This window comes from Psittacula echo, assembly GCF_963264785.1.
Source record: "Psittacula echo genome assembly, chromosome: 3".
In the NCBI taxonomy this organism is placed as follows: Eukaryota; Metazoa; Chordata; class Aves; order Psittaciformes; family Psittacidae; genus Psittacula; species Psittacula echo.
Window position 1 is genome coordinate 18,408,051 of NC_137736.1, and position 26,977 is coordinate 18,435,027.

General features: G+C 42.4%; 1 protein-coding gene across 1 annotated transcript in view; it reads right to left on the reverse strand.

Moving 5' to 3' along the window:
* Nucleotides 1–3,692: 3,692 nt before the first annotated feature.
* Nucleotides 3,693–26,977, reverse strand: part of PTGFRN (prostaglandin F2 receptor inhibitor) — a gene marked incomplete at both ends in the record, with an annotated part of 71,535 nt that continues 48,250 nt past the window's right edge. Inside the window, 4 exons of the mRNA XM_080613737.1 lie at nucleotides 3,693–3,859; nucleotides 5,107–5,412; nucleotides 12,195–12,302; nucleotides 21,231–21,650. Coding sequence (XP_080469863.1) covers nucleotides 3,693–3,859; nucleotides 5,107–5,412; nucleotides 12,195–12,302; nucleotides 21,231–21,650 — 1,001 coding nt within the window. The remainder of the gene's footprint in view (nucleotides 3,860–5,106; nucleotides 5,413–12,194; nucleotides 12,303–21,230; nucleotides 21,651–26,977) is intronic.

Below are 26,977 nucleotides of genomic sequence, written 5' to 3' on the forward strand. Positions count from 1 at the left end.
TGGTGTCATGGTCAGTATGTAGAACTGGGGAAAGTGACTCCTGGTCCAAGGTAATTGAAAGGAAACTCCTCCAGCAAAACGTATATAGTGGGGTGGAAACAGGAGAGACTCAAAACAATTATGTTCCTCAATTCATCACACAAATGGAGAGAAATATTTAAAACTTACTGCAAAATAGGACTCATGCTTATTTTTACAGGGTAAACAGTGCTGGAAACAGGGCTGTAAGGTTTAAATTCTATACCCTTCCCTCAACAATAGTGTCTGCGTACATGCAAGGTCCAAGAAAAGAACTGCCATAGCTCAAACATCTTGGCTCACAGGACAGATGTAATTAAAAAGGCTCGCTCTTTATTTTAAACATAGAAAGAAACATTTTACACAGCGCTGTTAGAACTATTCAGTACCTGCATTCCAGATTTGTGCCAAACACTTTATTTTATAACTTTGAAATTAAAATGAAAGAAAGAAAATATCTTGCCCTTCTGCTATATGATGTTCAAGCTTGTCCTGGATCAAAATTCCAAGTGCCTGGAGGAATTTACCAGCTTAACCAGAAGATGTGGCAATGTGAACAGAGGAAGACGTGAGCCCTTAGGATACTTTGACAATACCACAGGTTGCAGCAGGAGAATATGGATGCTTGCACTGCATCTCAGGCAGCTTACTCTTCTGATACTCTGCAGGTTTAATACACCACCAGACACACATCCACTCACACAAACCCTGGTCACATAGGAAATAATAACAATAAAAACATGAAAAGTGACCTAGATTTTTGTTTTCATTAAAGATTTCCACTCTATTTTAAAAAAGGGGGATAATACAAAATTGGCACAAGTAGAAGGAAACCTGGTGTGGGTAAGTCTAGCCCCTCAGCTTCTAGCCTTCCAACTACAGCAAACACAGGGTGGAAGGGGATGCAACAGTGCCTTCCAAGAGGCTGGCAGCAGTACGAGCTAGCAGCAAACTTGCTTCACTTGGAATGACAATGATGGTTTGTTACAGGCCATGAAGGAAGGTCAGCATTAGCTAAGGACATTGGGACCTTTCACTAGAGGAGCAGAGAGCTCTGACCAAAATAACCCTGAGTTTCTTCCAGCAGGGAGAAAGTGTGCTATGTTGTGTGCTTGGGAAGAGCTGGCAGTTCCCTGCTCATTCATTCCCTAATTATTGCATTACGGTCATGATCCTCTCTCCCTAAAACTTAACCAAGAGCACATAAACAAGTCAGAAAGCAACAAATGGCTGAGCTTCGAACTTCACCACTGCTACATCCCTCCCAAGATGCCTCAATGCCACAGGCCTTCTGTGAAGAAAGTGGTTTTTAATGCAAGAAGGAAAAAGCAAGATTTCACTATAGGAGACAAACAGGAGAGAAAGAAAAAAAATCTTTCTGTCTAAGCAATATCCAAGTGAATCCTTTCCTCAACTCCCTTCCTTTGGAAAGCATCGCCACAGATTTCTGGGCCTTCACATCAAAAGCTAGATATTGATTCTGCCCTATTTCTCAGCAAAGGCAGCTACACCTGCCTTCCAGTATAGGCCTTTCCAGAGCTCTTTCAGAAAGGAAAACACCAGGTCAGAAAGAAAAGTTGCTATGAATGTTCAGGCCAAAGTCTTTCAGAGACTGATAGACTTTGGGTGTCCCAGTTTTAGAACACTACATCAACTGTCTTTAAAGAGTCAAATGACAAGCTGCAAGCCCCAACTCTGCAAATCTAGTCTATTTTGAAGATGCCTCATGTTCAGCTTCCAAAAATCACTGGACACCTCTATGCATACATATGTATACATATGTGACAGCATGCATGTTCACATACAGGAAGCCGAACAGCCTTCTAGACAAAAGCCTTATGTCAGTGTCAGAACAAAGGTCACAATGCAAGATGGGGAAAAAAAGCCCAAAACAACCTGAAACACACACAAAGCTCACTGCAAAAACTCCAGTTTTGGAATAGCTATTGTGTTGAGTGCAAGGTCCCACAAACACTAATGCAAAATGAAGCCTTCATAGCACAAATAATAACCCTCCAGCTTCCCTGGAATATACAGTGAGATAAGCTATTAGTAAAGCAGATTGTCTAATACATAACTAATGTCTAGACTGGCAACAGCACACCACAGACACTATTTTCCATGGATGCTCTCCTTCAGCATCTTTTATCTTAAATAAAAACAAAATAATCTTGGAATGATTGAGCCCTGGCCTCAGCTCTACATTTCTGACCCTTCTTGATGCAAGCCAAGCCCCAGCTGGGACATCAGACTGTGGTGCAGTCCTTGTCTGTTTACATAAAGTACCATTATTCTGACTTCTATTGTGTATAACACCAGCTGTGCTGGGAAGACAGAACTGCCCCGAAAAGGAGCTGCTCCTACTCAGGAGCCAGATCAGTATGCGTGGAAGACCAAAGGACTTCTATACTATAGCACCTAGGCATATGTCTCAAACCCACGGGGAAAGCCCTACTGCAGGCCTGTGCAGAAAATGAGGACCATTGGAAGCTGAGGGATTCTTGCTGCCCTCTTGGGCTTGCTCCTATTCCTACCCTGAGCTGCACTTCAGCTACTGCAGGTCTCAGATTCTGCCCACAGGTTCAAGGGTTACCACTGAGTGACTGGAAGAAGCAGCACTGGAGTCTGGTCTGCGCATCTGGTAACACATAGTTTACAGTTCTTCTCCAATCACTATCAGTGGACCAACTGCAGACAAAGATCCACCTCTTTCCTCCTCCCCCGTAAGTCACACCACCACTAGGGGCAAGGTCTTCCAGCATTCCACCAAGGCCAACAGAAGGCTGGGCCTTGTCTCTAGACACCACATGCCCCTCCACACAAGCAGAACAGGGTCTCAGGCACAACATGAGCAGCTGTAATGGGAAGAAAAAAAGGTGAAAAGGTGTGAGAGAAGGTGGCCATAAGCAGACATCCAACAAACCCTTGTCTGAGGACTGACTTTTCAGGGTTGCCAAGTTAGCCCCTATTCACCACTGCCAAGAGCTTTAAGCACGAAAATGAAAGAAAAAATAAGTTTAAAAAGAAGTGTCCCAAAGATCTCCAGGCATGTTATGTTGCAAACCCTTTAAAGCCAGGGTAGAGAAGGCATGCAGACAACCAGAAAACCAATTCTTTGCTGGAACAGCCTCATGAAGAACTAGCAGAGGAACCTTCTCCAGCCTTCAACCCAGCATAGAGAAGTCTGTGAGATACCAAGGTGGACAGAGGAAGAGAATAGGATGGTGTGATGGGGGTGGAAGGGAAAAGTAGATTGGTTAATACAATGCAAATCTAACATTCTACCAGGCGTTTTCCCACTCATCACCCTGACCATCATGTTTTCATACATCTATTCAAAACCAAGAGGAGGGGGAAAAAACCCACCAATCAAACAAACAAAAAAACCTTAGTGAATTTTGTCACAGGGCCCTGCTGAAAGAAGACTCAACAGTTCGCACATTAGAAGGACATGATCCATGTGCAGAAAGTGCTGCTGGAAAAGGAGAATTCCAAGTTGCTAAATATGGCCTGAATGCTCTCAGGGCATGATGTGTAACAAGGAGAAGATTGACATCCAAGCTGCAATCAGAGAGGAAATGCACTGTCTTTTCTGGGCCTGCGAGCAAGTGTCTCAGCACAGTCCAAGAGCCCTTTGAGTCTCTCCCAAAATACAAGTGTGTCTGGCTCCATGCTTAGTCCATCTCCATTGACATTAGCCGGCGACGCTCTCGTCTTGTTTCCTGTACTTCCTTCTTGCAGCACCAACGGGAGCTGCAGTAGCCAATGAGGCAGGATAAGAGTCCAGTGACAGTGGCCAGACCAATGCCAATCAACAGGGGATACTTGAAAGCATTCAAAACTGAAAGAGGAAAGCAACATCATTAGATATCACTGAGAAATTCAGAGATTTTTCTTTCCTTAAAAATAAATAAATAAATCCCACAGTATTCACTTATGGGCACATTAATTATTTCAGAAAGAAATTACACCAATTTTCTTTTGAGGTTCGAAAATTAGTTTTACTGGACTCCCTTACTTCCTCACCCTCATTCTTCCTCTAACACTTCTTCCTCTATCCTTTCAAAGCCTCAGGGAGGCTGGAAGCATGAAAGGAGCCTTGGAGTGAGATAGCAAAGCAGAGTTGGTTCCAAGGGGTATCCCCATCACCTCTTCCTCCAAACAAAAGCCTTGTAAGCTTCCCTCATCAGAGGCAGACTGTGGCTGCACTCTTTGTAGTTTGTTTCCAAATGACAAAGAGGATTCCTTTATGCTTTGCTTGATTAGAACTACTTGTACAGTACATCCACTGCCACTCACAACCCTGTCTAATTAACCTCCAAAGTTGGTACCTAAACACAAATTTGATTTGTAAGTACCTACTGCTCAGTCAAAAGGCAGGGTCAAGAACTGTAAGGAGTTTGGAAAGTACAGCTATCATAGTTATCTACACAATAGCGAGAACAAAACTTTTGATTCCTTTCAAGCTCATGGAACTCTCCAATATGACATTTCACAGAAATATTGAGAAGAAAGCAACTAGTTCAAAACCTGTCCTGCATTAATTTTCCTTAGCTAAATGCTGAATGCAGCATCTAGCATTCAACTTGCTTCTTATGAAGTCCAGCAACTCTTGCAATTCAGGCTAGAAAGAGGACAAGGCATTAAGTGAAGGGAGCAGCATGTCTCGTGTTTAGGAGAGGGAGAAAGGAATCAGAGCTCTGACTTTCTGTTCTCAGCTTTGACATTAACCACAACACAACTACTTCAGCACACTCCATCTGCAAACCTAGGCTTCCTCATGCAGGCAGCCGAAGGGTTAACACTTGAAGAGGATACTATGCCTTGATTAAAAGATGCCCCAGGCTATGCAAAACATCACCAGGAAATGATCAGGAAAGAAAACACTTGAGTCTTACCACTGTGATCTGTTCAGGCCTACCTAGTCTACGGAATCTGGAATCAGAAGTTGCAAATAGAAAAGGGTAACAAAATCTGATATTATCACAGGGACCTTTAAAAATAGTCATAGGAAATATTTTTCAGAGAAAGGCATAACAAAGTGTTAAAACAGAAAGAGATTGTGTAAGACAGGTTGCAATTTCTTACCGTCCATTTTCACAGATAGAAAAATGGGTTTAGCTTTGATGTCAGGTTCCCGCTGCCATACACCAGTGGCAGATCGCACCCACGGGGTCACTACGCAGTAGTGGTTCCCAAAGTCATGGTCCTCAGAGCCATGCACACGGAGATGGAATTCCAGTGGGCTGATTCTCTCCAGGCTGAGATCACTGCTCCCATTTCTCCTGCTCTGTGTCACAATCCCTCTCCGGTCGAGTGAGGCCAGCAAGACAGGCTCTCTGTCCAACGCAAACGAGCGCACGGCAAACCAGGAGACATCAAAGGACATATCATCTGTGTTTGAGGACAAAGAAATTTTAGACATGGTGGTGGGCTCTGAAAAATATTCCTAGCGTCATTCTCAGCAGAAAGATTAATCTGCAAGCAGCACAGCCAACACTGGTCTGATAGTGGAAGAAAGAAAGGAAAGAAAGAAGAAAAAGAGAGTGCTCTGAACATGTCCTTTCTAGAAGGATTCAAGTAGTGAATTGTAATGAAATGCACTGGCAGGAAGGATGCAGTTGCACAGAAAGGGTGACTTAATACAGGGACAACAAAGAGGAGATTTCTTCCTTTTCTACTTGCTATCCTAAAACTTACGTTTAATCTCTGATCTAAGTTTTCACCAAGCAGGCATAGTGTCATAAGCAGTTCTAGAACTATGCTGAACCTGCAGTGAAATGGGAGTGGAAGTCCTAGGTATTTACTATCAGAAAGTGATTTGCAATCACTATCTTCATGCAGGGCCTACACAACCAAAAAGTCAGAAGGCTCTTTGCTGAACGTCCCTTCGTTACATTTAGTCTGCCTAAATGAACACATAGATTCTATAGAGAGCACAAAAAATTACTTACAAAACCACAAAGCATTCAGGAGCAAGGCCTGACCACAATGCTTTTATACAGTTTTTTTTCCCAGAGTTGTGGGTTACTGTCACACATCATCAGGCATTATGCCTTGTACAGTTTTTACCACCCAAGGAGACAATTTACAAAACGCATTTGCAGCACCTTTCATGTTTAACAAAGCTGACAGGTAGTCAGAGTTCATCAGAACATCTAGCTCTTCCAACGTCCATACAAGATCCTATTGACCCCTTTAGCAGACCTCAGTCTTAACCTTATTAGGCTGATGTAGCTGAGTACTTTAAAAGCCAGTGATATTCTTTGCTAACGTGAGCCTAGCAACAGGTGTCAGAGTCTGAATCCTGGCATAACCTAGGGCATAGACAGGAGAGCCTGCTCACCTGATCAACAGGTCTTCCTTCCTGATACATTAGCAAACCAAAGGGCCCAAACCGGAAACAGAGGTTACTATTTCTATCCTGAGGTTTGGGTACTGGTAGAATGCGTGCACAGGGCTTGACCTTTTCACAACTAAAGGCAGTCCCCAGTGACTATGGCGATGTATCAAACCTCCATCTGACAGTATTGAGACCTCTGAAAAATACAGTATTAGCAACCTGAAATTTAAAACTTATATTTTTTTTAATTGAGCTTGTTCTTCTCTAAACTTTCACATTTGATCTCCAAGCTAATGTTAAAATTAAAGCCCTAAACCTCCTGCAAACCTGCTGCTGTACTCAAATTCTTTAAAGGTATAAAAGCAAATGATTTTTCAGCCTCTATGAGTCAAGTTAACACTTCAGGAAAGAAGGGAATCTTAAAATGATATTTTAAAAGTAAAGTAAAGGGACATCCTCAGCTCTGCCATATGAAGTATAGCATCAGCTGGCCAGGCAGAACATTCTGCTTTACTGTAGACAGAAAATTACCCACTGTTCAGGGTATATTTAACTCTCTTGTAGGTGCGCTGGTTTTACACACTTCTTCAAAACAAAACAAAAAGTTGAGACAGCAGATGTTATTACCAGAGATGCTGGCTGATCAAGCTCTTTTCTGGAACAACAGCCCATTTCCTGCCTTAGCCAGGTGCTCCAGGTGACAGCACAGAGGCTCAAGAGAGCACCTGGCCTACTTTGCAGCCCTACAGCAGGAGTAGGTCTCCCAGTCCTACACGGGGGGTCAGTGTAAGTCATGTGGACCAGCAGACCTTACAGCAATCGCTCTTGCCTGTCATACTACAAATACTACTATTGGTTACTTGGCACAGGCCTTCTCTTGAAAGTGATGTTAATAAAAATTACCATAAACGTATATTCAGTCAACGGGACCAAACTTTGACTTCTGCTTTGTGTACTCATCCAACCGTCTGTGGAAAACGGGGCCTCTACTGGAGAGAGCTCTGTTTCTATAAACTACTCTTCGTTATGCTGCCTGTTTATGCCAAATATGGTAATAACACTGGTCCACAGGCAGGCACGTTGGGAACAACCAATTCCTTCCAAAGATCGTCAGGACTGCCATGAGCTCTTGTATTTCCAGATACCATAGGAGCCTATAGACACCTTTCAGGCCGAGTCCTGAACACACCATTGCACAGGCTGAAAAAGGTTTAAGCAATAAGTCTAGATATAAAAAGAAATAATCTAGCCTTCAGATTCCCAGGCAACTTGCTATCTCTAAAGAATTCCTTCTTTTCAGTTCCAATTAATTTGAGGTTCCTTTCCCTCCACATACAGAGACAAGTGCAGGCGCTTGCTGTCATTTTAAAATAGCTGAATCTATCTTCCGTAATTACAATATGGGACAACAGTATTATGCCAACATATTTTATTAGTCAGTATACATAGTGTGCAATTAGTGACTCACTACAGACAGTCAGAGGGAGAATTTGGCTCCAAGTTGCTATCCTCCTTGAAACAGCTTAATACAGCAAAGTCATCTGATTTGTTTCAATATATCTCTGGTTTACATGCAATAAAACCACAGAAAATTTAGCAAACCTATGACATACATCAGGTGCTCTCTAAAGATCAGGGATGAACATGCCTAGCATCTCTCAAGTGATAATAATAACATAAAACAGGTCACACACTAGGTTTCCCAAAAGCATCTGTAGCATCCTACACACAACTTGCATCAATGTTGACGAGTCATTCTCACAAATTTTTGTCCCAAATTTACAAAACCAAACCAAACCACAAGAACCACACTCACACTTAACACTACAAAGGTTTCTTTCACTGGTTCCTTGCACACTCTACAATGTTATAAGTACTATAGGACATCTGGACAAAGTGCTCCATATTACAGGAAAGCATAACATCCCAGTGTCAAGCTCAGAAGGCCATCAAGGACTCAGCGTTCTCAGGTCATGCAACTTAGCTGCTTTCATAAAGGACAAAGCACCAGGATTTGGACCCTTCAGAGCTCTGCAAGCAGAGTAATAGTGACGCTATGCTTCCTCCCCTCCTCAGTTAGTGAGGATCATCAACATGTAAAGCACATCTTTATGCACATTTCAATTTGACACACAGGACTAAGCTGTCTGGGTCTTAGCTGCTTCCCTGGCCAATCACTCCTCAAAACATGGAATCCTGTTTCTAGACTAGCTTTCAGGAACCATACACTTCCACTGCTTAGAATGGAGCTCTCTCAGCATCTTGTTACAGTACTGAACCAGAGTTTTGAGACCCTTTTTGTTTACTACATTTAAATGAGGTTGAATAGGGCTTCCTAGACAGCTGAGGAAACCACTTCAAGCTATACAAGAGGTGAACAAGCTGGTTTTGTTAAATTCTCTAGAGTGCCCACTGCATCTGTCTGGAGCAGATAAAAACAACCATCTCCTTTCAGGCACAGTAAGTAATACTTTTAAATCCCTAAGCACATAGCCCAAGAAGGGGTGACTGGGGAAGTCTAGAGAGATCATTTGTGAAAATGTGTATTCAACAGAAATATCAGAAGCAGCTTTTATATCTTCAAGACACAGAAGAACTACTATTCCCCCGACACACACATACTCCTCCCATATCAATTCAAAACATCAACCACAGCTGCCAAGCCAAAGAAGCGCTTCGTTAGATGGAGAGGTTGCTGCCATGTACTAAGCTTAGTAATGCACACTCCATTTCAGCAGGGTCTCAAAGAAGCAGAGGAAATTAAAGCAAACAGCAGTCATGCCAAAACATTTCCCATCCTTTTGAAAGTTTCCCACAGGGTGGGTACAGAGAAACGCACACAGAGTATCGTGAACTACCTCTACCAGACAAATGTCCAGCTGATAAGTAACACTTCTAGAAACAAATGGATCAATCTAACTGCAATAAAGAAGGGCACTGACAATGAGAATAGGTGATTTAACTTTTCCTCAGCTCCTTGGAAGTACTTTATTTTTCTGATTGTGTATGCAAAAGAGAGAAGAGGTAGCACCTGACACCTCAGCTTATTACAGGAAGCATACATACTGATTCACATACATGCTTGCAAAGTTGAGTACCTATGTATACAAGAGCAGAGCTGGCTCGAATACCAAGTGTGCTCAAGGTGTTTTGGATGCACATTAAACAAGATATCCTATCAAATTCCCTGATCCTTCTTTGCTCAAAAGAGGGGCACAAAACACAGCCCTGCACCAGAAGAGCAGATGGCCTTTGAAAGGTATCTTGCCCACTCATATTCAAATGCAATTGCTCTGCTCTCCTTTCTCACCACATTCCCAAATGGAAAAACCATGTCTGTACTCTTGTCATCTGTTTTCTAGGAGATGCTGGCAACTCTTGCTCTGTTTACGTGAATACCTGGTATAGGCTTTCCCTAACAATGTGCCTCATTTTCCCACTGGAATGAGACAGCCCCTGTTATTTTCACACTAATTTAAAAAGCCAGTTCTCCATTCTAGTTGTGAATTAAATTGTGATACTGACTCAGCACAGAGACAGATCTAAGATGGGATAAAGGGGAATACGGAACTACTGAGGAACTACATCTGTTTGTTATCATATGAGCCCTTTAGGTCCTTCACCTAACCTGCTCCATTATCTCACTGCTCTAGTACCCTTTATAGCTCAAGAACAAGAAGTTAGACTGACAAGAGAAGTCTGCGCATGCTACAGCTGTTGCACAGATTCCAGCTGTTCCCTGCAGCTCTTCTGCCAGTCTCATCCAGAGGACCAGCAAGAATAGGAGAGAGATCGGCTTCTCAGGCCCATGGGAAAGGTACAGATAGGGTTTCTCTGCACAGAATGGCTGGTTAGGCCCCAAATCCTACTCATTCAGCAACTGGAGGCTCAGAGCATGGACTGAAAGGTTCCCTCAAAATCTGCCACAACGCTACACTTAATTCCAGGCATATCTGCTGCCTATGCCTCATCTGCTCCATTACAGACAAAAAACCACCCCAACCATCCCCACAAAAAAACACCCCAAACCCAAAAAAACCCCAACTCAAAATAAACAGAATCAACTCCCACCACTCCCCAAAACCACAAAGAGGCAGACATATGCCATGTTCAAGATGACATTCTCCATTTATGGAACAGATTGCAGTGCTGACATTTAAAACTCTGCACTGGCTGCTTACAGCCGTTGGAAACAGCATCATTTCCAAGTCTAGGCATCATCCATCAATTCAACAGACAACCACAAACCCTTACAAAGCTGCCCAGTTAAAAGGTAATTGTGCTGATAGGCAACTCCTTCAAGAGGACATCTTTTTACTTCGACCTCTTTGATTATTCTTACCTTGTCAGTACTTCTTCCCCATCTCAAGCTGCCAGACACACAAAAAACCATTACAAACCCAAATGCAACAGAGCACTGAGAGCCCCACTGTTACTAAGTAGCCTCTTTTCAAGTGAGTCAGGGATGCTGAGGCGTCTTTCACAAGGCAACCCTAAGCTTATTTTGGCTGTCAAGCACCAGCAGAAGCAGCAGTGGTTACCTGCCAGCAATTAGTGTTTTGCAAAGGAAGCCAGCCATTTTGGATACTGCCTCACAACAGTACCTGTAAGAGCTTGGGCACACCTCAACCTAGAAGAAGCTTCCTGCTGAGCAGAAGGCACGGGACAGACTGAGGTATAGGTACAGGGATACAACGCTGCTTACTGTGTTCAATATACCTGTCTGTGAATCTTTTGACAAAGTTTACTCAGCCTTTTTCTCCCTACCAAGCATTTTGATAATACAGTCTACAGACTTCCACAATTTTTTTCACAGGCAGCACAGAACTGTCATCTGGCAAGTTGCTTCCCCGCTACACTCAGATTTAGTGCAAAACAGGCACCTAGGAATTGCAAAGTGATGGTTCTTTACCAAGCTTGGTACTTCATCTCATCAGCTACTACATTGTAAGTAATATTTTCTGCATATGGTTTACATGTAGATTTCTAAGTTTTACATGAATCATGACATTTTTATTTAGGTATACATATTTATATTTACATATATATTTATAGATTTTAAATAGGTTTTTATATTCATATATATAGGGAGAAAGGGAATTACTTAAAAAAAAAACCCTAATCTCTCTCTGCATAATAACCGTAGTTATTGTCACAGCATTGTGATGAAAAGCAGCTCAAGGCTATGCTTGGCAAGCAGCTAGGTTTTGAGAAATTCTCTGAACTTTTCAGCTCTTCAAAAAATTTGCCTTTAAAGTGTCTGCTATCTTTTTCATAGCAATTATGCACCTTGTTTCTTCTTCCACACAAAAAAGGATGCTCACCTCTGAAGGCATCAGAGATAAACATTCATTTTTAACATTTAGGCTGCAGCAATTATTGTGATTTTTAGATATATGTTAAGCCTTAAATTAACTCTGAATTATGAAGCTGACTGGCCAAGTGACTAAGATTTGTTTACAGATGACAATTTTCTACCAAGAGGATTTAACAATTCCTTTCCCATTAAGAGAAACAGGAATAGTTTTCACAGCCCTAGTGGTTGTAGGCTGAGACTGCCAGCAGTGAGGTCAGCTGGTACAGGTAGCACAGAGGGGTTCAGCTGCAAGAACATTTTCTGCCCCTCCCTCCAGAAAGTGAAACAAACCCCCTTGTTTTAAATTGGGTTGTGTAAAGCAAACATGCTTTCCTGTATTTATTGAGTTCCATAGGATTTTCAATGCTGATTGTCCATTCTCCAGCCTCACTTAAAGGACATAGGGTTGTTATTGCTGGCATTATTCTGCTTGGGGAAGGTAAATGAGTTACAAGTAAAATAATTTTGCCAAAATACCTGGTTCAAGTGCCATTCCTTCTGTTGTGACGATACACCACAAATCTGCCACTTCACCCTGATAAACTGTCGGGTTGTCAGAATGCACCGAGACATTAAACACGGGACCTAGAAAAGAGTAACCACAATTATTAACGCTAGGTTTTTATTCAGTGTCAAAAATCTTTCTTCCATGTTTTGAAATATTCTCTGCTCATGTTTAGAGACAGAACACTGAAACAGGGATAAGCAATTGTGTAAGCTTTTACAAAATAGTTATCCATTTTTAGCCATTAGTTCCTGCACTAAGACAAAGTACCCAAACTGCCAGACCTGTCACCCAACACAGAAGCTGTTGCCCAAACCTGGCTTCTATTGTCTTGCACAAAAAGAGCCAGTCTTCCACTGATGACTCCTGTAAGAGCACAAGAGTTCAGGTCTTCAGGTTAATCCAACATGGGTCTTTTTGGCTGAGGCTGTTGATAGGAACTCACATTAGAGCAAAATCCACAGTTCAGTATTTTAACAATACAGAACTGAAACACAGACAATACAAGAAGTGCATCTGATAACACTTCCTTGGGTTTTCCTTCAGGCTTTGCCACAGATAGCTTCTTCAGTAGAAGATGTCTCAAAGCCTAAACATACATTAACTCCGTCAGCCTGCAACGTGGTGATGATATTGATGAAACCATTAGGCTGCTATGAAATGCTCAAACACCGTAACGTGTGGCATTGACTTCAGAGGTGCTTAAGTTAAAAACCCAAACTTCCCCAAATTTTGACAACTACATCTCTGGTGCAAGATGAACAAAACCACAACTGCTCAGATATGCCAACTTTGATAGTACTGCCTATTTCACGGGGCAGAAACTGGAGCACATGTCAAAATATCCTCAGTGATTTCTCTACAAAACAAGGCAAATAAGGTGAGTAGGAAGGAGGAAAGCTTATGCTAATGGTGGCTTTGGAGGAAGGGGACACAGACTCAAGAAGGAACTTGGGAGCCAGATTTACCTTTTCTAGAATCCATTAGCTGCTCTCATTACCTGGCTCAGCTACCCCTGGAACAAGCAGCATAAAAAGGGAGGACAGAAAATCTGCAGGAAGATTTGCCCTCCTCCACTCTTATATATTACTGGTTTAGTACAGGAACTGTAAATTCCAAATCCACTGAAGATCAGTGGCAAGCAAGGCTTTTGATAGAGAACATTTAAGGAAATCATCCAAGACAACCCACTTGACCCTTGCCCTCCCAACAGGTTTCTGCAGAAAGCTATGCTGATAACTCACCACACTGAACGTACTTATCATTTCCAGACTGAGGTTCTGGAAAGAAACTTGGATGTTCTGTGAAGCTAGAGCTGTCATTTTTAGTGAAACTATTCTAGATTACAAGGGCCTCGCTTGTCTTGGTCAGCACAGATTACACAGCACACTAAGAAATGAATTCCAATTACAATGCAATAATTACTCCTGTGGCTTCTAAAATTCCCCCCGCAATTTCCGCAGGGAATTTGTGCTGCTCTTTGTTATACCATAGATTTCTGACAGCCCTCTCCTCTGTCCCAGAAGCAGTTGTACTTTGTGTACAAGGGAAGTATGCAAATATACAGTCCCGGAGGTTTGTACCATTTTGACATTAGAAATCCTCTCTAGCATAAATTAAGATTGCAAATTACCCCACCAAGCAAGGATAAAAGGGTGATAGAGATGCAGTAGAGGTTACATGTGGACTACCAGATGAGACTCCTACATGCTTATGCTAGAACATATTCAAGGAAATAAAGAGACCCAGAATGCTTTGAAGTTCAGCTCTTCAGGTAGTGACTTCACAAGCAGGCTGCAGCTCAGCACAATGGGATCCTTTTCTGGGGAAATGGAGAGAGATTAATCTGATTGCTTCCTCAGCCTCTATCCAAACTTCTCCTATGTGAATTCAATTTGTTTACCGACATTCACACACACACACTCCCAACCATATTCCTGTTGCAGCTCATTTATTATTTGTATATATATATTTACATATATATATTTATTTTCCCATCATCTTCTTCAGAGTTGTGCAGAGAGACGTTCAAGGTCCTAGGAGTCTAAAGGCAGCATGGACCAAGGCACTCCAGCCAGCTGTAACACAAAACCCTCAAGCTGTGTGTGAAGTGTCACAGCAACAGAAACAGACTATCAGACTCTGCCAGGAACATCCCTGCATTCACAGCACATACCTTCTGCTGCACTGACCAATAGCAAAATGGCACCATAATAATCCTAATACTGTCTATAGCTCAGGGTCTATCCTAAGACTCAGCAGCAAGTGAGGTGACATTATGTCAGGAACATGGGAGATGCTCTACTCCAGGAAACAGGCTGTGTTCTGGGTAGATGCTGAAATGAACTGCATGATCCCAACTTCATCAAGCTAAGGATGGGGTGCCTCACTCCTGCCCTGGCAGGGTAAACAAGGACAGACATATAGACAGGACTTCTCAGCCTTTATTTCTAGTTTAAAAATCCAGGCATCTACTGCATCCGACAGACACTGGCTTCAACACTGGCATGCCAACAAACCACTAATGGAGAAGAGAGTCTGAGCATTCCTGGACTTTGAACGTCACAAGGGTAAAAGCTAAGCTTGTTTGGTCACTCAGCCAGGAAAAGCCATGTATCATGGTAATGCAGCACTCCCTACATACTCCTTCAGTTCTGGGTCACCAAACGCATCTCTACTCTGCCTCCCACATGAAGAGTCAAAAGCTTCCTGGACTGTAAGAAGGCTGCTAGGCAGCACCTGCTCTGTCATTTCACGAATGTACTTCCCTTTGGTAAGCCACAGTTATTTCCCTATTAGGGTACATCTCCTGCAAATTACTATCTGTACCTACAGGGAGAAATCACTGCCCTGTGTTAGAAAAACTGGATTTCAACAGTGTTGAGAAATGTGTCAAGTGTTGTGCTTTTCCCCTTTCCAGCTGAAGAGGGAAAACTATTTTTAAACCTAAACTGTAACACAGCTATAATACCTCACTGAAAGTCATCTGCATGCCACCCTTCTCTGTAGAAAGGTTCTGCATTTGTTTGCTTTTATTTTAGAAACACCCAACTGTCAAGTGCTTTTAACCTGATTATAACTTGTCTGATTTGTGTCCCCAGCTTAAACAATTTGCTCTGGCTTCAGCTGAAGCTGTCTGGCAACAAGATGAAAGAAGCAGGAATCAGCTGTAAGTCCATTTCCAGCAAAAGCAGCAGCAAACCAGTATTTGTTAGTGGTTTACTAGCAAACCCATTACTTTATCTAACTGGGCATCTGCTTTACTGCAGGCTCAAGAAAAGCAGCTGGGCAAAAAACAGCATGAGAGCAAACACAGGATGCTTCCAGACACATTTTCAAGGCTCCTCAAGACCTCCCGAAAGGTCACAATGAGCCACAAAAGCCTTCTGCAAGGTGTGGATCCTGTTTGGGTTTTTTTTCCGCCCCTCATTACACCACAGTATTCAAGATCTGGATCTAGATCTACCAAGCAGCACTTGGCACACAAAACACAAGTGCTTTTCTTAAGTTTTTACCCTCCAAGACAAAAACAAAGCCAGAAAAACCTCAACCCTAAGCTTACAGATGCAGGCATGTGATAACAGGCAGCTCCCAGCAGACACTGGTCTCAGCATCGCCACACTCAATCACTTGCAGCATCCAAAGAAGGTTTGGGGATGTAACATGAACTCTCTCTCAATGAGATCCGAGTTCATGCTACATTAACACTGAGAAAAATAGAACTTTAGAGCTGATGGATGATGTGCCTTTGCTCACCTCACCACTTGTATTTAACAGTTTGAAATACTGTTATTGGCACCTACTGGTCACTCAGGAGAATAAACAAACCAGAATTTGGTTTCAATTGCCAGGATGACAGATCAAGCATGACTGTAAAGCTCATCAAGAACAAAGCTAAGTTAAGCGTAGGAAAGCTGCACAGGACTTTGAAAGCTGAGAAATAATTGGGTTTTAATAACTTCAGGTTTGAAGATAAGCCCTCAGTTAATTCAGAAACTAAAGGGCACAGGTTTACAAAACAAACCAGCATTCTCAATTGTAAGAGCTAAGCGTCAACCTTCCTGTCCTGGGTTCAGCTGTAGCAGTCATTTTTCTCCTTCTTGGTAGCTGGTGCAGTGCTGTGGTTTCTTTCACAAACTGATGAGGTTTGTATTACAGTTACTGAACTGTTCTTACCTCAACCCACAGGGTTTACATTCTTTTGCTTCTCCTCCCCAGGAGAGGAAGAAAGAGGGCAAGTGAGTGAGCGGTTGCGTGTTTCTGAGTTACCAGCTGGGCTTAAATCATGACACTTTCCCTAGATTGCAATCTTCTGCCAAGACCTTTGATTTAAACTAAGCCAATAAGTAAGCTTAGATACAGCTTGTAAAACAAGTTTTATTCTTTATTAAAGTATTAACAATTCCATATTAAAAAGCATCTGCAGTCAAGATAGGAGTAAAAAGTTTTCAGAGCATTTCTTGACTTCTGACAGCTTGAAAAACACTGTATATTTTAAACAAAGTGAAGAAACTGAAGTTAGTTTACTAATACAAATCTAGGTGTGCTTAAAGAGAAACAATAGAAGAGATCCAATTACTTAGGGCCTAGGTGACATTTTGGCCTTTTCTGTATCATTTTAGCAAGCTATTTTCTGCAAAAAAATAAGGTATTTTCTCCTTACAGACATGAGCTGCCTTTATTTTCTAGACAAGTAAAGTAGAACATAGAAAGGTCATGTAACCTGACTGACAGAGATCTAGAACAGGCTGCTCCATCCAAGATGCCTGCACCCAGCCCATTACCCAGTCAGGAGACTGCAGTCCCTGCATGCAGCTTCCCTACTTGGAGTCAGCCAACACTGCTGACCACAACAGGTAAAAAACCTGATGCAACCCACAAGTTCTGTCTTCCAAAATATTACTCTCACCTGCCGTGGCACCAAATCATTCACTCTTGAACTGAGAATCCCATGACCTGCTTTTCTCCAGATAATGAGCTCCTTCAGCCCCGCTATTCCAGCCTTCTGCCCTCTCCCTGCTTCTTCATGGAGCTGATCCCCAATGCATTTTACCCCAAGCATCATAATAGCTGTTACTGGAAGAAGCCCCCAGTAGTTTAGTCTGTGGTTTCCATTCCAGCTACAAATTAACGCACACAGGAACACAATGACAAAGCATGTTCCTGCCTATCAACAGTGGCAGGAAAACACCAGCCTTTCTTGTCAGAGTTTGTGCTGTATTGCTCTTTATACACTTCCATGATTAAGGTTTCTTTCCTTTAGAAATCTTTCTATTCTCCTTTCCTGAAACTGAGTATGTCATGGGGTCATTGCAGGGCATCATTTAATTTTAATTGCAAGTTTAACATCACAACTCAGCTCGTACTTCCAACAGCTCTCGGTTTATCTCAGCTTCATCCAAAGCGAACTTGCTGTGCAATGAGCTCACATGCAGATGTAATCCAGAGTTGAAGATTTCATCGAGACACTTCCTGTAAAGTTTTGTTTTATTTTTGCCTCTCCAGAGCTTTCTACCCTCTGCTGAATGGCACAGAGCAAAGCCAGTTCAGAGCACAGCCAAGCTCCAAATCGTTCTCTCTTACAACATACTTCCCAATACCAGATTAAAAGCTTCCTTCTCTCTGCAATCCTCAACAGAAAGTAAGTCACTTCTGTGGAAATCCCTGTGAGCATATAGTGGGTGAAGCCACTCTAAACACTAATCTGGGTTGTTGGGTTCAGGGTAAAGGGGATAGAAAATTAAAAGGAAAAATGCCAAAGAAGTATTTTTGATGCCAGGAAAATAAAAAAACAAACAAACAAGCAAAATCACACAAACCACCCCCCAAACAAACAGAAACTAAACAGCTGCAGGCAGCTGGAGCCATTTGATGCAGGTACCTGCGCACAGACCTGCATCAGATAAGCACTCTGATCTCAAACAAGTTCCCAGCTACTTGACAAATGCCTTTACATTAACATTTCAGATCATTAACCAAACCGAATAAATATGTCCCTCTGCAACAGCAAGCGGAGAAAGAAGAGAGGAGGTCTCTGCTTGCAGTCAGCAAGCTCTGCCTTGAATGGAAAGAATCTGAGCAAGACATTTTCCACAGATGTTCATGGAAAAATATTTTAGAGCACTGCTACATTTCAAGCCTATTGTGGCAGGAAACACTGAAGTTTCATGTGTGCAGTCCCCAGCTCATATATAAAAAGCTTACAGGCCTCCTGCCATTCAAATAGATCACATTGCACAATGCGTGTGCACACTGAAAAACTCTCCTTTAAACATCACTCTGAGATCTGGGAGGCAGTCAAACTGGAGGGAAGGATTTCCAACCCTAACAAGTTTCCCCACCCCGTATCAAAGGGGAATCAATAAAAACAACTGAGAAAGAAATTCCTCCTACCACTAAAAGCTTTATGTAAAACCCTTTAAGAGCTTTCTTGTTCTGAAAATGTTGCTTCTACAGCTATCACCTCCCCACTTCATCTTCCATGGAACAAGCTGAAAATGCTAAGTCCAGGCCTTCAGAGTATGGAAGAGACTGGAATGCCTTCTGGGTTTTTAAATTATACTGCCTTGTTTTATCCTCTCAAGCAGCCACAGTTAAAATGTCTTTCTGTTACACTTGGAGAACCCCAGAAGCCAGTGCAACTGTCTTAATAGTTTCTCTATTAAGGATAAACACACTCTTAAGCCACTCATCACCCTCTCTTTAACTCAGGATTTAGCAGAGCAGTGCTCCCCAGCTTTTACAGTTGCATGGAGAGCTGCACGCCATTGCTTTTTCTGACCTCTTCCTGTTAGTATTTTCCCTCCAATTTTGGGCACCCTCTCATTCTCCCCAGAAATCACTAGCTACCTCAGCAGTTCTGCCTTTCACCATTCCCATTCGGAAAAGTCCAGCACAAACTGCTTTTTCTGAAGAACAAGTCTGACAGCTGCCTGCACCACAGGATGCAAGATGAAGGCGTGACATCTGAGCTGTGCTTTTATAGCTGCTTCACAACTTTGCCATTTAACTCCAGCTCTCTGACTCAGTCTCATTTTGCATCAGAGACAGTGCACCTCAGCAAACAAAACCAAAGTAACACACCCACAAAACATCTTCTGTCTCGTATACCTGATTCCAAACAGTTTGCCAAACAATAATTCCACAGTTATTCCGTTCTGTGTTCAGCATGTGACCTCATCATGCCTAGAGATGAATGCCCAGCAGGGATATCTGGGCAACAACTGAAGGACATGAAGTTCACCCATCAACTGAAGAAAGGAAGGTATTCCAAGCCAGATTTTAATACATGCCAAGATTATTTTGGGAAATAGCTCTCCAGTAAATTGTGCTTGGGATCTCATTTCTCCCTTCGTTCTTTTGTAAAGAATGAAAGGCTGCAAGGGCTTCAGGACCATCCCTCCCTCCTTCTCCAGCCCTACTACAGGAATTCACACATTCCCAGGGCAGTTCTGTGGACTGCCTCCCTTTCTTCAATCCACACTCCAGAAGTCCTATCTGGGTGGAGAGGCTGGGAGTGTGACAGCAAAAAGAAGTCAAGACTGCAACACGCACACCTCCCCCCCTTGCGTAGCTCCCAGGTTTCTCTCTGAACCATGGATATTAATAGCATCCCACCAAATATTTTGGATGGGAGTTCAAAATGACATCACACAAGCAATGTTGGGAAACATACCACTTTTGTGCAGGAAAGCTTCCACATAAGGGTTTATAGGGGATTGGGACAGATTTCATTCTTGCTGGTTTCTTGCATCACCCCTTTGCAAATGCTGCGCTCCCACTGTGCCTGACCCAGGTATCAAGAGTAATAAGGCTAAAACTACAAGTGATGTCCTCACTGCAAGGCTGTTCCCCTATACTCAGCCCTTGTCCTTTTCCCAGTGTGCCTAGTATAAGGAAGTTCAGTTTTCAGAAGTCACCTCATAGAGAATAATTGCCTTAGTTATGGACGCAATTGTAAGTCAGGCTGTTCTTCCCTAGTCATAGATACATCTCCTAAAAACCCTATAGTGCTGTTATAAGAATAAGAATTTAAGAATGTGGAATAGCTCATATGAAGAACAAGGGATGTGAGAAGAGACCTTCTTCCAAGCTGTGTTTGTGAACAGCAATGGGTGAGTGCAGAAGGTTTGAGATAAAGCAGCTAACTAGAGAGCTCCAACATAGAATGCACCTTTGAGCTACGCTGAGAGCTCTTCAAAAGTGCTCAAGAAGTCATCAGCTTAGGTGACCCCTTCACTCATAAGTGCACCACCGTTATAAAAACAACTCCCAAGGCGCTCCCTCCCACACGATCAGAAGTCAGTGTTAACATGCATCTCCAATGATCTAAACCAATGCTGTCCCTTCTCTACCTCCCCGCAAAAATATACCAGGACTGGCACACTTGTCTAGAAAAATCTCAACAGGTAGGCTTTGCTACCCCTGAAGGGTTAGGGTTTCAGCTCTGGGTACTGACATTCATTCCAATTTGTGGAGTTCTGTAATCCAGCCACAAGGGGCCTCTAAGGGCTTCCAGTGTCAGGATACACTTGCCGAGATGTTACTGAAGTTTTACGGTTGTCTTGACCTGCCCATTTTCTGCAATTACATCAACAGGAAGGTGTGCTTAGGTAATCTACTGCTATCCTGATCAAGTCTGGTTTGGAACAGAAATCCAGTTTATATTAGTGTTCTTTCAAAGCAGCCACTACTTAACAGGAATCTAGTGATAAAGCTGGCAAGTGTGGCAGCAGCAGTTATTCCATACCAAGAACCAGCTCTGAACCTGAAGAACCATAAATACTGCATTAGTAAAGAAAAACCCGGGTGTTATGATTACAGCTAAGTCAACAAACATCTTTTTGTAAACAAGCAATAGCACAAAGGATACAAGTACCACCAAAAGAGACAGGCATAGCTCTCAGCCACCATACCATTTGGAGACCCCTTCCATGTTCCAAAGAGTAGGTATTTCCCAGAGACAGACTTTCTGGCTCAGTCACACCACTGCCAGATTCTATACCAACCTGACATCTGGAAGTCTATCTGGATAGGGTTGGATAAGCCATTCACTGCTTCACGCCACATGCCACCACCACCTGGAGACCAGGCAGTCACCACACAGCGATAGAGCCCAGCATCAGAAATCTGGGTCTGATACATCCTATAGCGGAACTCATTCTCCTGGACCTTCTCCAGCACCACGCCATCCACACGAGTCTGGTCTGTCCAGTCTTCCAGGCGCACTACTGAATCCTGGTTCAAGGAGATGATGCGAGTAGTTCCATTGGGATTTGACTGATCTGCTAGTGGCTTCTCAGCTGTAATGAGGACGGAATAGCGTGGTGTCTTGATGTTTTTTGAAGACACTTTGCATGTCATCTCAAAGGTGTGGCCTGCTACAAAGAATGGCTTCAATTTCACTGCCTCCACTGTGAGTGTGTAATCTGAAGAGGGAAAGAAATAAGCCGCAAGAGAGGGGTTAATACAATAAATATGTGCAGAAATTTCTGCAGCAACTCACAATCCAGAAGATTACAAAGAAGCAAAGTACAGACAAGTCCCAGCACGTTTATCTTAACACATATGGACATCCCAGAATGCTACTTAACCTCATGCACACACCAGTACCTACCAGTTTGGGTCAAAATGCAAGATTTCAAACAAACAAACAAGCACCAAATACTGAATAACTAATGCAATACTCAGGTCACAGCATGACAGGACCTCCAAGGTTTTTTTATTCAAAAGTAAAGATTTTAGTCATATAAGATTTAGAGTCCTAGTTTTACACTGGATGAGGACATTGCTTGAGTACTCGTGACTAGAGACAAAAGCTGCCACTAACTGAATGGCAACACTTAGTGTAGCTTCTTTTATTTCCCTTGAAAACCCAGCCTAACAGCAATACAGACATACTCAGCTGAACTCCCAAGATTAGTCAAAACTGCATGATAAAGAAGTTGGTGGTAACAGAAGTCTCCATCCCCAGCACCTCCATATACACACACCTCTGCATTTAAGGTTCAGTAAACCTCCGCCTCCATTTCCATGTTCTTTTCTCTTGCTTCTCATGTATTCACCTGAGTACAAACCTACCAGAAGCCTTGATACTTCTCAACAGCCTGTTTGGCTAAAGAATGCCAGCAACACTGTTTCATTTCCTTCCCTTTCTTCAGCATTCTCCAAAGTCTGCCAGCTCTTCAACCCCAAGAATCCCTTAATTACAGGGTTAGAGAAAATTATACATCTAGGAGCATAGCCTCAAGACACAAAAAATACAAGCTCACAGGGAGAATATGAGGACTGACTGAAATCAGAACCAGATAAATAAAAGGGAGTTGCTTGTTTCCTGGCACTGTGATGAAGAGGCACTCTGCACACCCAGGTTCTTCCCAAGGGAGGGAGGGTTGAGGCATAATATGTAGCTTACAGTCACTTCCCAAAGTAGCAGTGTTGCAAAAATACAGCCAGTCAGACTTTCTGGGCTTACTTTGGTGCATCATATTCTCCCTTCTCCCCTTTATGGGAAAAAAAAAAAAAAAAAAAAAAAAAAAAGTGTAGACATGTTAAACAAAAAACTACACAGATCACTTTCATGCAAGGTGGAACTTCTCAGGAAAAGGGAAATAAGCAACGGTGAGATTGCAACACATTCCCCAAAACTGAAGTAAATGAAGTAATATTTATGCCCTCCCCACAAGAGCAACAAAGATAACTTGTCAAAATTACATTTCGCAGTGTTTTGCCTTCAAGCAGCAGTTTTCACAATGAGTAAACACAGCCCACAGGATGAGAAACCGGGTATGACAACTTTAAATCAGTACTGTATAAAGCAGATCACAGTACAAAGCTATATTAAGAAACAGCAGGAGTGGTGAAGGCTGAGCTGCTTCTAGTGGTCTAGCTGAGCACAGAATTACTTGATACTCCACACCAAAGCCCCATCACACTTCTACCCACTAAGTAGGAATACAAGAATGGCACATTTAAGTACTCAGGGTACAATCACAATTGCAGTTGCACACATAGAGTCATTCCCCACTCCCTTGTGAGAGAGCTCATCATGCCTATGATTCTAGACTTCAAATCCATTTTTTCCTCATTCTGTGTCCATGGGATTCTGCTATCACCTTCTTTATAAGGTTGCAGCCTTTAGGAGCCAGCACAGATCAGCCTGCCACATATTTTAGGAATATAGTAGACAATTACACTTTGCTCCAAAAGCAGAAGAACAAAGAGCTAGCCGTACTTTCCTGCTGCATATTGCTGCTTTTTAGGCCTTATGAGGAGGCTCTGGGCAAAAATTCCTCCTGATGCAAGCATTCTTTGTGCTGTCAATTTTCATGTCAGAGCACTGGGTCCTAGACACCAAAAAGAAATCTTGCATTTGGTCTGTCATACATGTGCTTAAGACAAACACTTCCACGTGATCATAGCAGTACAGATGTAGCTCAGAAGAGACAACTTGCCAAAACTGTTCTCCTCCAGTAGCAGCAAATGAAATTAGCATTCCATCACCCCTACCTAGAAAAGCAAGTAGTTGTCTCTGCATGTTATGAAAAAGAGAAGAGACCAAAGATTTGGCACTTAATTTAGAAATAACAATAACCTGCAAGGAAAGTAAAGTGGGAAAGTTTCTTCATATTTCCTATATTAACAGAAACTATCCATCAGATCTTATAAGAGAGGCCAAAGAGATCAAAGAACATTTTCCTCCAAGAACTACAGCTTAAGATCTCATTTTTACTCTAAGAATTGCCAAGAAAGCAATGTCTGTGTCTTGATTGCTGCTCTGCACACTTGCCTTTTTGCACACATGCCTGTAATGCCACACAGAGTCTCACCTCCTTCTTGTAAAACTCCATGACTGAAAAGCATGATCAGACACACCCTAGTTGGTCATATACAGAAGGCTGCAATCTGCAGAGTTTATGTTGGAAAGTGGTAAGGTAAGAGATCCTAAGTAAACCATATCCAAAACTTATAAAGTTTGGGTGCTACTCCAAAACAGAGGGCTAGCAGCAGAAGAAATCCTAGCCAAATGATTCAGATAAAATGTGAGTAATAAGCTGTACTCTGGAGCCTGGCAATGCATGCGTCTGCCTTCCATCAGTGGCCAGTCCAAGTAGTTAAGTCACACTATAATTCTCCTGTTGCTCTCTACCACAAAGTGCATGCTCAGCTTCAAGAGTACTTCCTGCGTAGTGACCAGAAAGAGTTTTCACCTAATCTAACCCACTCAAATTGCTAGAGAAGTCTAACAACTATGAGGGCAAGGAGGCTTTAGGAAACAGCAAATATGTTCCCTGCACTCCACTGACTCAAGTCAGAAAAGCAGCATGATGGCCATGGCTAACAGTCTAACTCAGATCCTAACATCTTGTCAGCAGCCTCTGGTACCACCATCTCAAAATTCATAAAGGTTTCTTTTCATCCCCCAGTGCATTAACAAGATTGCAAGTACAGAGAGTGTAACAGCCATTAAGGTAATAACAGCTTTGCTTTTGTAGGAGAAGGAGGCTATACAACAACCTGAGGTATAATTGTAGCCCCAGCAGCTCTGATACGAAGAGCTCTGAAAATACAGCAGGCACACCAAGGCCTGCACCACAGCCTGATGACATGCATATATACAATGCAGTGGTGCTCCCAACAGCCACACGCACACACACGCGCACAACTAGATCACCCTCACTGGCCTGCTCCCCTGGCAAGCAAAGTGCATGAACACTTCACCTTCATGCAGACAACGGGCATAAGGAGCCCAGCCACCCCTGATTGGGGCTTGTACACCTACTAATGAACTGTCTTGTTCCTGCACCCAAACCGGCACATACACCCGGCAGCTTGATGACATGGGTATGGGAATTTTTTGCTCAGAAAGAGCTTTGTGTCTGTACTATGCAGTGTGTTATACACCAGCAATGGTTAAGTCAAATGGGTGTAGCATATTGCCTGTTTTCTATTTACAGGGCTTTCTGAATGATTAAGATGCCCTTACTCCCAATTAAATGTGATGGGAAGGCCTAGGCAAGCATTTAGCACAAGTAACATTATGTTAAACACAATTACTTTGTAAATTAAAGACAGAAGTATTAACTAAACCCCAAATAATCCTTTGGGATTTGGAATTTCAATTAAAAGATAATGTTCTCTTTTGCAAAGAATTCCATGCAGAAATAAAGTTGAAAACATTGGTTTAGGAAAAAAGCACCAGTTCTGCATTCCACTGCAAACAGCAACTGTGTTTTAAATGCAGGCAGTACTCACATTCGGTAAGTAAAATTATCTTTTAAACTATTGAACTCTTTCTGGGTTGAAATTCATCTACAAAGCCAGTCAAAAAAGTCTTCCTCCCTTCCTTTGCCCCTTTTTACTGATTGGAATTTGTACTCTAAGAAAAAAAAACCAACAATATAATTGATGCTTTTCATTTTTGAGGTGATATAAAGATGCTTTCTTTGTCACCTTGGCAGGGAAAGGGGTAAAACAAAGGGGTGAAAGGGAAGAAATAAATCAGGCAGACCATGTCAAAATCAGTGGTGATCTATGATTTGTAAAGTTGAGTAAGAAGAGAGACATAAGCATTATTGGTCCCAATGGAACAAAATAGAAAAAGATGACAAAAAAACTCTAAAGTTCAAAACTGGAAAATAAACAACTTCTTATACAACACACAAAAAGGACTGACATCTTCACATGGTGTTTACATTTCAAGCAAAGGCATCCTTATCCCAAATGCCCTCTGTGCTGACTGACCCACCAACACAACATAAAACCATTGCTCTTTTATCAAAACCAGCCTTTTTCAAAGTGAGATTTCTCTGAAGTCCTCGGAGCACTGCTCTGAAGTTAACATAGAGAATGCAAGTAATAAAATTGTTGGGAAGAAAAGCCTCTATGTAGGCACAAGCTATCTAAGGAAGAGGCAAGTTTCTGTTGTCTCCTTAGCCAAACTCATGGGAACGTGGCTGCTCACTCTTACAAGCCCTGGGAGCAGTTTGGGACTCAAATCACTAGAGATGCTTGTCAAAACAACAGTCAGAGAGCAGAGGCAGCAGCAGATTAACTCCTTCATAGTTGCTGGCTACAGCACTGGGCTCACAGCCAACTCCAGAGCTCACATGAATAGGATATGGAAAGGGACAGGGCGTGCAGAGAAAGGCAACTGCTGAAAGCTGGGGGGGAGAGGGAGGATGTGCATGAGGAGTGGAAAAACAGCAGGGGAAATCAAACCCTCATATCATTTTCCTCCCACCCTTATACATATATAACATGCTTTTTCCAGAGGAGAAAGTGCTTGTAGGAGAGCTCACTTTCAGATCATAAATCCCCCAACTCTGAGTTTTGCCAACAAAACTTATTTTTCAGCATGGTGACTATAACATTTACATTTGTGTTGCAAAATCAGCAGCTTTTCTGGAATAAAACCAGAAACAAGGGAATGTTCACACCTGTCATGGTTTGTTTTCCCTCAGAAATGTCAACACAGGCTGAGACTTTTCAAATCCAGCTGGTCTTCCTAGCTGTTCCAAAGGCAATGATCCATTACACATGCATGCACATACACATTCTGTGTTATGCCACAACAACTGAATGGTGACCAGCATTCAGCATTAATGAGAGATCTCATTGCTGCAGGAAAAGTCAGCTTCAGAGGAAAAAAAAAACAACCAAAAAAACAACCCAACATAGAATCACAGAATCAACTAGGTTGGAAAAGACCTTTGTGGACCATTCTGTGGATGAAGGGGGTACTGAGCAAGCAGCT